General features: G+C 35.5%; 1 protein-coding gene across 2 annotated transcripts; it reads right to left on the bottom strand.

The window, feature by feature from the left end:
- Positions 1-255: 255 nt before the first annotated feature.
- LOC112524459 (tRNA (adenine(58)-N(1))-methyltransferase non-catalytic subunit trm6) lies at positions 256-13074 on the bottom strand. 2 transcript variants are annotated; one of them, XM_025134283.1, is made up of 14 exons: positions 13057-13074; positions 12808-12941; positions 12315-12442; positions 7584-7704; positions 6594-6675; positions 6452-6522; positions 6187-6228; positions 5969-6093; positions 4629-4722; positions 4354-4465; positions 3837-3985; positions 3654-3759; positions 2758-2844; positions 256-593 (listed from the first exon to the last, which is right to left on the bottom strand). In XM_025134283.1, exons 2-14 carry the CDS (start codon positions 12930-12932, stop codon positions 486-488), a joined length of 1350 nt encoding a protein of 449 aa, XP_024990051.1. In that variant the 5' UTR covers positions 12933-12941; positions 13057-13074; the 3' UTR covers positions 256-485. The 2 variants fall into 2 exon arrangements, with proteins under 2 accessions (XP_024990051.1, XP_024990059.1); XM_025134291.1 differs by lacking the exon at positions 13057-13074 and having other exon boundaries at positions 12804-12929.
- Between the last annotated feature and the right edge of the window lie 602 nt (positions 13075-13676).

The following is a 13676-nucleotide window of genomic DNA, read 5'->3' as shown; positions in this document are numbered from 1 at the left end:
CCGAAGACAAAATTTGTAGTTCAATCACCTCAAAGATTGCCAAGAGACAAATGTGTAGAACTTCAACTAAATCTCATAAGACACTGAAGATAACAACCATGAAAAGTCAAAGGGCTATACAGACCCGAACCATCAACTTATGGAAATCTCAAAACATTTATTTGCCAGTTGATCTGTCCCTCACGATTACCACGAGACAAATTTGCATAACCTCTACCCATGCGGTAAATAAGTTAAACAAGCACGACAAACACATAACGCGATACTGACAACTACTAGAATCAAATAACAAAGACCTACAAGAAATATAGTACCAAAGTTTTGTGAGGATGCCAAGTTCTACAAGATTCAAAATTGGGACTGGCATAACACATGAAACCTAAATATCACATGTGACCATCACCAGCAGGAACATTTTGTTCTTAAACAATCATACAAGTTTTACGACCATAAAAATCAACATACCCATGAGCAACTCGTCACAGTCAGATGGACTTGTCGGGTTGATTGTCATTGTATATTTTAGTTCCGCTCAACACGTACCCACCACACGCACTCATCTGCATGTGGGGGTGAGTTCTTGAAGGAAGAACCTGCAACATAATAGCCACAAAATCTTAAGAGTTTGTTGCAAGTGTGTATCTACAGGAACAGATGAAACTGAACGGTGATGCATGAAAGAAACGATTTAACAAGATATAGTCCCACGAAGGAAGAAAAAGAGACATTATCTAGACAATGGACTATAAAACTAAACCAAACAAACACGGTTCACGCATGTAGCGTAGATCTTTCCTCTACCCCAAGAGGTAGAGAAGTTGTTTCTATGAAGACCCTCGTCTTGTAAAAAAAAGAAAACAAGGTACGGGTAAAATGTGTGTAATTAAGCAACAAATACATTTGATGATTTAGGTCATGTTTGGCAACCATAAGCTGGCTTATTTTTTGAGCTTATTGAAAAAACCCGGTTTGGTTTGCCATAAGATAGCTTATTGAAACACTATTCCATATATGGTTCGCCAATTATTCTCCTAATTATTATATTTCTTTTCATAAAATATTTAATTAAAGAGTGAATTATGGATTTGATCCCTGTGTTTTGATGTTTTTATGAGTAGGGTTCGTACACTATGATTATTATGAATTTGATCCATGTGGTATTCAATTTGTCAAGCTACGGTCTCTCTAAATAACAATGTTAAAAATAATTTGTTAAGTGAAGGGCACTTAAGAGTCTTTTTAATATCACTTAAAAATTTATTTTCAACATGTCGTTTATATCTTTGGTGAGGGAATGTTGAAATAATTTTTTAAGTAATCAGTTAAAAGACTAAAGTGCCCTTCACCTGACAAATTATTTTAACAATGTTAGTCAGAGGGACCATAGCCCTCACAAATTGAACAACACAAGGACTAAATCCATAATAAACGTAGTATAGAGACCTTAGTCAGCAGTCATACAAAAAATCAAAACACAACACCAAATCCGCAATTCACTCTTAATTACATATATTTTTTGAGCAATTAATAACTAATATATTTACTTAAAAAACTATTAATAAAATGTTTAATTATTAATTAATATATCTTTTCCAAAAAAATTATAATAAAATATTAATTATTACTTAAAATTATTAACAAAATACTTTTAAAAAATATTTAATATATTAATTATTTTTTTTTAAATTAACAAACTTTATTTTATTTTTATTATGTGTAACGATTATTCAAAATCATCGATAAATGTGACAAATTTCTAAAGTTCACATTAGGTTACACTAATTCACTAATTGATAATTTTACAAAATCCATTACATTCCCTAACATGGGATGATCATGCCATGAAATGTGGGAAATTCGTAATAATATTGCAAGTATAATAAAGAATGCAAGGAATGTCCATTGAACCTAAACATCTGGAGAGCTCTCTATTTTTGTAATACTTATTTTAGTATGATCAAATATATTAGTAGTTTGTTTCAATTATATTATGTATGTTAGAATTGAATAAATTTTTAACATGTCCTTTTTGGTCATTTTACACCTGCCAACTAGCTTATCAACTAGTTTTTGCAGACATTAATAGCTTTTTAGCCAACATATAGCTTTTCAACTAATTCGCCAAGCATAGTCATAAACAGACAAAGCTTTATGACATCAATGGATAACAAGTAGAAAACTTTTAGCTCTCATTTTGTTTGTCATGTAACATGATGATAATTTTGGAGTCTATAAACTTTATAAGCCATGGTAAAAGCAGCTTTGCTAATGAATTCTTATAGGATCTAGGGACCCTACATACCATTTGGCTAATTCACAAGTGCAAATTCCACCTCAAGACCTCTAGACATGAGCTCTTGACTGGCTCTACATTCATCACTGCTTTTTCTCCCTACATCCCAGTATGCTATGAATTTAGGACACAAGTGATTGAATATTTTCTGCTAACTTCAGCGGTTTAGTTCAACTAAGGAGACATTTGATAAGCGCTTACCAGTGAGCATGGCAAGGACCAAGAATCTTACCCGGTAAGTGAGGAAGATGACTCTTACCCGCTTAACACTTACCGGGTAAAAGACGCTTACCAACAATCCATTTTGATGGCCAAGAATGTTACCCAATAAGATAAGTAAGGGTGGTGACTCTAGCGGGTAAGCGCTTTGCCAGTAAGCATTTGGTAATCGCCCCCTAAGTTATAGACTTCTACCAAGGTTCATGTGAAGAGGGAAGAAGAAAAACAGCATAAGTAAACCAAACCTGATATTCACGTAGCCACGGTTCTGTAATTTGCAAGCCGATTGCCATTTTCTCAACCTGGAGATTGTGCATGCATGTTGCCAATGGCTGCAGTTATACAAAAGCAACTTCTATCAAATGCCTGTTTCAGACAGCTAGAAACCATTTTGCCTGAAAATATAAGAATAAGAAGTGCTAAAAATGACAAATGTGAAGGTGTACATCTCAAGTGTAAGGCGGACAACGGTCCTTATCAGCAGCTTAATAACATCTGGACAGATAAATTTTGTTTCCGACGTAAACAATTTACTTAGCGATCATATGGCTTTCATGTTTGCTTTTGGGCTGCAGCATCTTAATATAACTTTCCAGTCTCATTTTTAGCTCCCCACAACTAGTTTGGGAGGAGATGCTTGCTGTTATAATCATATGGGAATCCTTAATCAGAAGTAGACGTGTTAGAAGCAACTTGGCATAACAGAAAATAAAATAAGGATAATTGCTTTTATAGATCTCACATAACATCAGGAATAACATTGGACTAGGTGAAAGTGCAGTTAACTATAGTAATATTTCGATCTTACAAACACGTGAGAGTGGGAAAACAGTTATTGAGCACGCAGTTGTTACATAATGATTAATTTCAAGAATCTAAGTCTTATTTCTGTGGACAACCATAATCCTCTAACCAAATATATAATAAACACACACACACGGAAGCATATACCGGAGCAGTCAAGTACCAAGAAGTTGGGTAACAAACCAAATGATCATTGGTTCAACAGTATCTGGGTCATTGGTAGAGCCCAGCCTCCCAGAAGGTCAGGGGTTCAAACGTCATTAAAGGCAAGGAGTGTGCATGAGTACTTGCTGTATATCAATATAAAATACTTAAAAAAAAAGTTGGGGTATACGACCTGAAGATACTGGTGGTAAATCACAAAGGGAGCTGAAAAAGATAGAAATGGTAGGACCTCCTTGACAATACCCCAAGCATCCACTTCTGGAGCAGCAATTATGAGGCTACATCATCAAAGCGAAAATTAGAAACTAATAATGCATTACTAGTTCAAAAACCCACCATCCAAAATGATTTCAACCTTGAAAATCCATTTTCTTTCCACAACTTAATGGCATCTTCAGAAGCTTTTTCTCCTGGTTTGGCAGCTTTATGTACTTTTGAGGCAACAGTCTCGGTAGTAGGCCTCCCATCTTTAGATGACACTGTGGTCTCTTCCATGCTAACAGGCTGCAAAGAGGGATGAGAAGATAATGATTCCACCACAGAAATATATTCAGGTCTCTATATTTAAGCATAGCGGATAAGATGCACCATGGGAAAAGTTCAAACGAGAAACCTTCATTTTACGAAAAAGTGAGAACACCTTTTTATGAATCACATGTGATAGTGTAGTCCATCACATGTGATACACGTGATAATGAATCACGCGCGGGCAATTTTTGGCGGGTCCGGCGCCAAGTCGCCCGCACACCACCAGGTTCCCTCACATGTGAATATGTGTTTTTTTATAGTAAAAGAGTGTCGAAGGTGTTCTCGTTTGAACCTCCACCAATGCACCATAGTCTGTAACAATGCAAGTTCAAGTTGTGACTAACATCAGACTGATTGGTTGGATTATCAACACTACCAGAAGCTTGAAGCAGTTCCATATCTTTGGAATCTGCATTTGGAGGAGCAGAAAGATCAGCAAGAGGCAACCTCACAATCCTGGACCAAGAAAAAGGTTTTGGAGCATCAATACACATTAGAATAAATCTCTTTATACAATTTTCTATATAATGAATTTCCCTACCACAAAACACCAATGAAGTTTTGCAAGTCAAAATTGAGTGATTATTTAGATTATTTTATTTGATGGAAGGTGATATACCTTTTGTTAATTTCATCACCAAAGTTGAATATCCGTACTATCTCAATAGAAGATGGAGAATCACCACGATAGGTATTGCACACATAACCAGTACCTGTTAAACTTACAGCATTACTTAACCAACCAAAAAGAAACATTACATGCAACACCATTTATCTTAGAAAAACTTGAGCACCGTAAAACCTAGTTGAAAAGCCTAATTTGAGGACTTTGAATCAACGGCATTACCAGATGATGGTGGTGGCTCCAATTATCAGATGATGTAGGAGTGAGGGTAAGTTGGTCATTTTCATTCAACTTGGCCAATTTAGGTAATGTCGCGTTTAATATGGGGCACTTGAAAGGATATTGTTGGATGTAATGTGGAAAGGACGGATATCAACTTTAAGAGATGAGCATAAAGAACAAAGACTGGTGAGTGAATTAGTGCACTTTGCAAAGCGATTAAAGTTCAAGCTACACTGAAAACAGCTGGAAGAGGAAAACCCACGGTGCTCTTCGTGCACTAAAATAAGGCCTAAAATCAAGTATAGGTTTTCATTATGAAACTTGACCAATCATATCCCAACGTCCAAACTTTGAGCCCAACATTGACGTTCTCGCCTCGTCAAACATGCTCTAATGTGCTAGGTGTGTGTCTTTGAAAAAAACTGGGATGTGTGGACAAGAAGTAGCCAACAGTGTGTTACGAGAAAGATGGAGGGATTCAAGACAATGTCAGTCACAATATAACAGAGTACGGTGGAGTTTTCTAATGATGGGCAGACAAGGGTAAAATTCTGCTATCATTTTCAACGCAATGAAGGATATGATTAAAAATGATGCTATTCGCAAAAAAGATTGGGTGACAATGATCGAGTAGAAGCTAATGTCTCACCATTTACAAACACTCCAATTCACCAGTTAGAAGAGAAGGATTGTACCAAGAGGTCAGAGAGGTATTAACTGGCCAAGATTGCCGTGAGATTTTAATTAACAATTATACTAACAGGATTGGCCTTTGATAGAAATGCATGAAAGAACACCGTCTCTCTGAATTCTAGGTGCTTCACCTTATTATGTTTGCTTTTGGTTGCACCACCTTGATAATCTTAGTCCACCCAACCAGTCTGGGACAAAAGAATGTTAACTAAATGAAAGCATTTATTTACGATACTCATGTTACCTTATCTAATTCTAAGGATTATAAAGGTGGATAACTTTTCTCTCACTGATCATACACTAGTTACTTGTAGAAGTCATTTTGGTTTATGAATTTTGGACAGAGAAACATAAATGGTCATCCAAAGATCTAAAAGCATATAATAACAAAAAAATAGGCAGCAAACAGAAATTCGTACCTCCCAGGCGTTCTGCAACAGCACCAGTAAGTATACCGCCAATCATATCCACCACAAGAACATCAGAATGTGCAGTGACATTAGCAAATGAAAGAAGAAGAGATAATGTGTCAACTCGCAAGAACCTGAGATTCAGACATTAGCAATTGATCAATGGGTTCTAATGTGTTAATAAGAATTTAGCAACTAAGTAAGTCGTTGATGGTGATATTATTTACCCAATTCTTGATGGATACTTCTTAAAGTAAGTGTCACATATACTGCAGGGAATAAGAACAAGTCAACAAGGGAAGCTGAAGAAAGCAGGCACAAACATTCACCTCACAATTTTTCAAGGAGAACTATATACAGCTGAACCAACAAAAAATGCATCCACTACTTCAATAGCATATTTTAGCTCTACAAATGGCAAACTTTATTCTCAGATTTAGTTCTTACGTTACAAGAGTGCACATCCAAGATTCCAAGATTCAACAAAGTTACCTCCGGGCGAAGGGACGTCTCAAGAGTACTTTAGGAGCATACTTCTTCTGTTTCTTAAGCCTATACTTTTCCTGCAGAGGGGAAAGTTCAGTATGCACCACAAAAGCAACCATAGTTGTTAAATGTCAAGTACTGTACTCACTTGTGAAAAGGATGTTTTATTCTCAAATGTTGCACTGTTCGCTATTAGAGCTTCAACTATCTCGTTCCCACTTGCACCCTGTCTGGATTAAAGCAATGTATAAGTCGTATTAATCAAGAAAATAAAACAATAGCAGTAAATGACACAGACACGTTTTCAAGAATGTGTATTTTCTAATAAAAAATATGTGGTTATGACAATTAATCTAGAACTTTAAGTGGAAAAGTCGCAAAGTTCCCTTCTTTAAACTAGCAGCTCAAAAACACTGCAATGTTATCCAATTATGAAAAAAACAAGTGAAGTAGATCCCTATTAGCAACTCAGACATAAGTGTAGGTATAAGAATGATAATTATATAAACAGGTAAAATAATCATGTTTACCACTATAAGCAATACGAACCAAAGTGCAATAACTACTAGAGAATCTGAGTGCAATAACTACTAGAGAATCTATCATGTCATTCTCATATCGTCACATCAGATTAGCCAAAAATAAGTACCCATTACAAATAACAAACTATCTGGAAGTAAAATTCCAGGATTCAACAAACTCGTCATATTAGAAAATGACAAATTAGGATTTAGAGCTGACATTAGGATATTAACAAGATGTGAAAAAAATGAGGGCATAAGAATGAAAGAGAACTGCCAACGTGCTCTTCCAAATGCACAAAATCAAGCATATTATAAATTACTACTTTGAAATGGAAGAAAGTATTGAGCTCTGTGGCAAGAATCCATGCATCAAAAGAGACATCTTTGGTTCATTGCTATGATAAAATTTGTACTCCTGGCAAGTATATACCAACTAGTCACACAGCCTTTTACTGCTACTGCATCTTTCCATTGTTAAAGGTTTGAATGGTTATAGATTCATGCATCAAAACAGCATCTTTGGTTCTTTGCTTTAGAAAGCTTGTACTCCTCATAAGTAAATGACAACTAACCACACAAAGCCGTTTACTAAAAGCAAGACATCAGTTTCTAACCTTCGCATTCCTTCTATATCATCCCCAGTGAGTGTTTGGGCTGTATTATTGTCAATCAATGCACGGTTGTCCCTCGACTCATCCTTTAAATCACATTCCTTCTTGTCTTCATCATTACTAACTGATAGGGTATAAAAAAATGAAAAATTAATGTGTTGATTCAACAAGGCACAAACCTGGATGCAAGATTAAGGATAAGATCCTCATTTCATGCTTACATGATAGCCACATTAGCGATAAAATTTAAAACAGGGCATGGGAAGTTCAGAAAAAGGGATGTGCAAAATGAACACCAATCACAATAGAACTACATATGCTGTGGAGTATATTCCAATACACTATTCCTTTTGGTGCAACTCTAGTTGAATTGTAATATGTCAGACTGATTCCCCCCTCTTTAATATATTAAACAGATAAGTTATACTGCTCATGTTTAGTGACAAAGGAGCTATGCTGTCAATCGCGCCGCTATAGCGGTGGTTTGATGAATCGCGGTGGTCAAATTGCGGTGCTGCTAAAATCAGTGCTATTTGCCACTTTTTGGCCGTTATTTTAGGTGCAATAGCGGTGAAAAAGACGCTATTTCAATTAGATGAATTTTCGGAACCGTTGGGCTTCTTTTAAGGGTAGGCTGATAATAAGTTATTTAAGTTGGGCGTTTTTTTTATTTTTATGGGTTGTAGTAGATTTAGTCCATTGAATCGACTTACCAGTTCGACGTGATCAAGGGTTTCATGGCATCATCTTTAATGACTTACCAGTTCGACTCAAGTTCTATTTCAAGTTATATTTCTACTCTCCGATTGATGGTTCTATTCTTCTACTCTGCAATCAACGGTTCTACCTTTACCAGTTACCACTATTCGGTTCTACCTTTACGAGTTACCACAAATTGAGGTTCTGATCTGCTAACGAGCTTAAGATGTGTTTTTTTCACCAAACACCAACTACTGTTTTACACTTTTACTATTAATTAGTTACTTACTTTGCTATTGTTATTTAAAACCTTTCTCAAGTAAAAAAAATACTGTGCTACTTTTTACAATAACTTAATATTTTTGGTTATTTATTTTGCTACAGTGCTACTGTTTTACACTTCCACTTTAGTATATGAATATTTGATTTGTATTTCGCTACTGTTTTATGTTGCTACTGCCTACTATTTACACTTTCAAGTTTCAATTCGAGTGTTAGGAAAGTGGTAGGTAAACAAATAGATGGAAAACAGTAATAGCATGGATGGTGGTCCGTCTTCGAAAGCATCCGTCACCCCGAACACTACAACTACTACGACCACATCGGATGCAGGATCTAATTCTAAATGTATCTATTGAGATATGGCTTGGGAATGGGATGTGTGGAAAGATCCTTTGAAGAAAGCTAATATATAGTGTACTTTGTGTAACAAAAAAGTACACGGATGCATCACAAGATTGAAGCAACATCTTACTCACACGGGAGGACAAGTGAGTGGTTGTCCTAACATATGTAATGACATAAAGAAGAAAGTCCTTGCATCAATGCACGAAAAAGATAAGCAAAAGAAAGAAAAGAAAAGGAAGTTAGAAATTCTTCAACAATATTCTTTTGAACCCGATGAAGGTGATGATGAAGGGCAAGAAAATGATGAAATAAAAATAATTGAAGGTGTGCAATCACAATCCGAAAGGCCATCTCACGGTTTGAAAAGAAAGGCCGTTAGCAATGTTCGTGGTCCTCTTGATACCTTGTTTAAGACCAATTATGACAAGCTAAAACAAAGCACATTGGATAGAAATAATCCAATCAAAGAGAAGTTGAAAATGGGTGCTTGGAAAGAGTTTGGGAATTGGGCATATTCGTTTGGGTTGCGCTTCAATGCCGTGCACGATGAGAACTTTCAAAGATCTATAAATGCAGTTGAAGAATATGGAAAAGGTAATTACCATTTCAAATTTTGATATAACCTCAAAGGTTAAGGTAATTATTAAATGTTTTTCTACCAATATAGGCATGCCGGCCCCGAGTTATCATAATATTCGAGTTACTTTGTTGAAGGATGTACTCGAAGATACAAACAAGTTCGTAGATTCCTTTCGATCGCATTGGAAAAGAAGTAAATGCACTATTATGTCTGACTTTTGGACTGACGGGAAAGGTCGAAGCTTGATCAACTTTTTGGTCAATTGTCCTCGAGGAACAATCTTTTTGAAATCAATTGATGCATTGGAACATGTGAAAGATGTTCAATTAATTGTAAAGATGATCAATGAAGTAATAGAGGATGTCGGAAAAGAAAACATAGTGCAGGTAGAAAATATTTGTTTAGACTTTAGATTAAGATATTTGATAATTGTGTACTAACTAGTTGTTTTTCTTTTTGTTACTTATACTAGTTTGTTACGACAACAGGTCCAACTTTAAAGTTGCCGGGAAAATATTAGAAGAACAACATCCTCAAACGTTTTGGACCCCATGCACAGCTCCATGTGTAACGCTGGTGATAGGGGATATAGGAGAGAAAGTGCCAAAGATTAAGAGCGTCTTGATTGATGCAAGAGCCATTGTGGTTTATGTTTACAACCACGGAAGGATTTTGAACATGATGCGGAGGCTCACAAAAAATAGAGAATTGCACAGATCTTGTGTAACAAGGTTTGCAATGCAATTCTATAGTATCCAAAGCATACATGAGAAATGGCATCATCTTAAATTCTTGTTTGTTTCGGAACAATGGAGGAAAAGAGATTTTGCAAATAAGGCCACTGGAAAGAGAATTGAAAGAATAATAGCAAAACAAGAACTTTGGGATAATATCTTTCTTGCTTGTCAAGTTCTGGCACCGTTGCTTGATGTTGTTTGTTTGGTTGATATCGAGGAGAAGCCTTGCATGGGTTATATCTATGATGCCATGGAAAGAGCGAAAGATCAAATTAAGAAGAATCTAACAAGCACCGCTCACGAAAGATTGATCACTAGAGTGTGGTCTATGATTCAAGCACGACGGAGTGACCAACTTCATCATCCTTTGCATGCAGGTATAGCTTATAAAGCATTTTTATGCCTTATTTAATTTTGAAGTTAAATACAACTAAGAAGTAGAGAAAAATAGATATATTAAGATGGGACTGGATAAATATATTGAATCAGAGGGGCAATTTGGATATGCGGCTGCCATAAGGAATAGAGCAAAAGTTGCACCATGTAAGCATATATATATATATATATATATATATATATATATATATATTTATACTAGAAGAGTACTCGGATGATGAAGACATTGTACATGAAGAAGTCACCGTATTAGATGATGTTGATTCGGATGTTGAACCTGTTGCTTGCAATTAGCTTGTTCATGAACACTTATCCTAGTTTATTTATGTGAAACTGACTTGCTTAAGTTATGTTTTGGTGTAAAAGTTGAATATTTCTATTGATTACACATAATATATTAAGTTATTTATATTATGTGCGTACATATATATAATTCTAATTATTATATGAACTGTTGTTCTTGGACTGCTATACGACTATACCACCGCTTTACCATCGCGAAATCCGCTATTTGAAATAGCAGTACCGACCGCGATTTCGTATTTTGACCGCTGTAACAGCATAGCAAGGAGATTATACCTGTAAATTATATTAAGGAGAGAAGGTATGAATTTCATCCATATAAGCTAAGTATAAAATTGCATAAGCATCTACTCGTATTTAATTGAGAACATCGTCTTTGTTCCTAGAAATTTACATATGATACATACGAAGAAGACAATATACCATTATGTTTTGCTTTGCATTAGTAGTTTGGATTTACATATTTAGAGAAAAATAGCATATATAGGAGCAATAGACAACTCCACTGAATTATCAACATTTGCATGGTTGGGAATGCTCTCATCCACAAATAAATTAGATGCTAGTATCTCTGATCAATGGGGATTTTAGAAAATAAATTTCTAATACCATTAGGTTACGATATCTTTTAGTCATTACAAGAGATTTGATAAATGATTAGAAATTAGACTCGTTAAGTTCATATTACTAATAATGATGATGATGATTCTAAAGTTCATCTTCTTGAACATAATAGTTGTGTCATCGGAGCACAAATTAAAACCCATGGATGTGACATGTATAATAATGTTGTGTCGTAACCAAAAAATAAGGTGTGTGCTAACAATAACTAGCATGCGTCATACATATATCATCTCATATAACCTTAGATATGTGTTATCCACTTCATCCACCCTATGAACCAAACTGGCCCAGGCTATTGCTAATCCCCCCTCCCGTAATGAAGTTTCCTACCGATGAGGCATCCATATTGTTTTATTAGAAGTATAATTCATTGCTCCAACCAATCATAGTATATACAGCTAATATAAGTACATTCTTGCAAACCATGGCCTCCGGAAATCACAAAAACCCCTTAAGTTTTGAAGTGCAATTTTGAGATCATGGACCAAGATTTATCGAAATACCATGTAAACAGCTATATCAAATGGTAGAATCAATGATTGGTATGATGAAGATACGGCTTTGAATGGCTTCTTTCTTTACAAAGAAAAAGGACACCATAATCATGATTTTTCTCACTAAAAAAAACCTCACTTTATCAACCTATCAATATTTTGATTGTAAACCAAACTTGGAATTTTCACATTGTAAACTGGAGCAAAAAGGTTTTATTTTAAGGTCGATCGGCAGAACAGTAAAGAAATATAAACAAAAAAAAGGTAAACAAACCTTCTGCAGTTGAAATTACCCGCGACAAGCAAGGACCATTTGCCCCATTTTCTACTTGAAACAGAGAACCAAATGGACACCCAATCAATGGCTGAAGTGGGTAATTCTTGTTCCCAATTTTCACAATCCTACAAAAATCCCACATTCTATCATCAAAATGCACATTTAACAAAATGAAAGAACCTCTCTCAATTCTATAAAGAGTGGGCAACTCATATTCCCAACGTCCACAATCCCACAAACAATCCTGTATTCTATCATCAAAAAGCACATAAGACAAGACGAATATATCCTCTCTCGTTTATGAAACAAGAACCAGCATAAAATAGATTCCAACTTATACGGGAACATGGAAATCAAACAAACATAAATTAAAGCGGTAGATGTTGATGTTACATTGGCAGCAAGATCAAATTTCTATACGAAAGTTCGTATGTTCGAATTAAAAAATCAAAATGTAGCATTTTCTTGAACAAAGAAAGTAATTACTTACGAGCCAGCGGTGAGGCGAGAGAAAACAAGGCGATCACCATCGTTGATATCAAGCAAAACGCTGCAACCTTCCCAGGTGATTCTACGGTTTTCGTTTGAATGATTTTCTTGTTCGAGTGTTGACATCTCGCTCAACTGAAACAAATTCGAACACTATCAACAGACCTCGATTCAAGTTCTTCAATTTGGATTCAACTATGAAGATGAAAGGTACATAAACCCTAATCAGGGTTTTGAGTTTTTACGCAACCGGTTCAACCGGGCGGGATCCAAACTAAACCCTAAACCCCTTCTGCAATCAGAAACATGTTGGATTGGTAAGAAAGAAAACAAGGGGGTGGTTTGGGATCGGTTATAAAATCTGTTTTTTTATTTATTTCAATTTGGCATCGGTGATAAGATATATTCTGGTATTTGGATAAAGAAATTGTTTACATCGGTGTTAAACCGGTAATAAGCTGTTTTTGATAAGTTAATCTTTCCTGACTTATGAAAAACTGCTTATTACCGGTTTACAATTTTAACCCTGTTTTATTTAACTCCGGTTTGATACCATATAAGTTAATAAACACTTTTATAAAAAAAACATAAGTTGTTTTAAATAAGCAATCCCAAACACCCCCTAAATAGATAAATAAAAGAGTAAATTACGATTTTCCTCCGTTTGATTTTAAAATTAAGGTTCTAAACCACAAGGGTGGTGTCTGATTGGTTTGAACTTGTTTCAAATGTCAAAAGTACAAGGAGGTTCAAGGTTCAAATCCAAGGAGGAATAAAAATTCTCTTGTGGCCACGAAGGTTCAAATATGGTGACTCTGGGCTATCTGCAAAGCAGATGGTCGCTCTGGGATATCTGCAAAGCAGATGGTC

This window comes from Cynara cardunculus (genome assembly GCF_001531365.2).
Source record: "Cynara cardunculus var. scolymus isolate 2C chromosome LG 1, CcrdV1, whole genome shotgun sequence".
In the NCBI taxonomy this organism is placed as follows: domain Eukaryota; kingdom Viridiplantae; phylum Streptophyta; class Magnoliopsida; order Asterales; family Asteraceae; genus Cynara; species Cynara cardunculus.
Note: the sequence above shows the minus strand (reverse complement) of the source record. Positions and strands in the feature narration are given on the sequence as shown.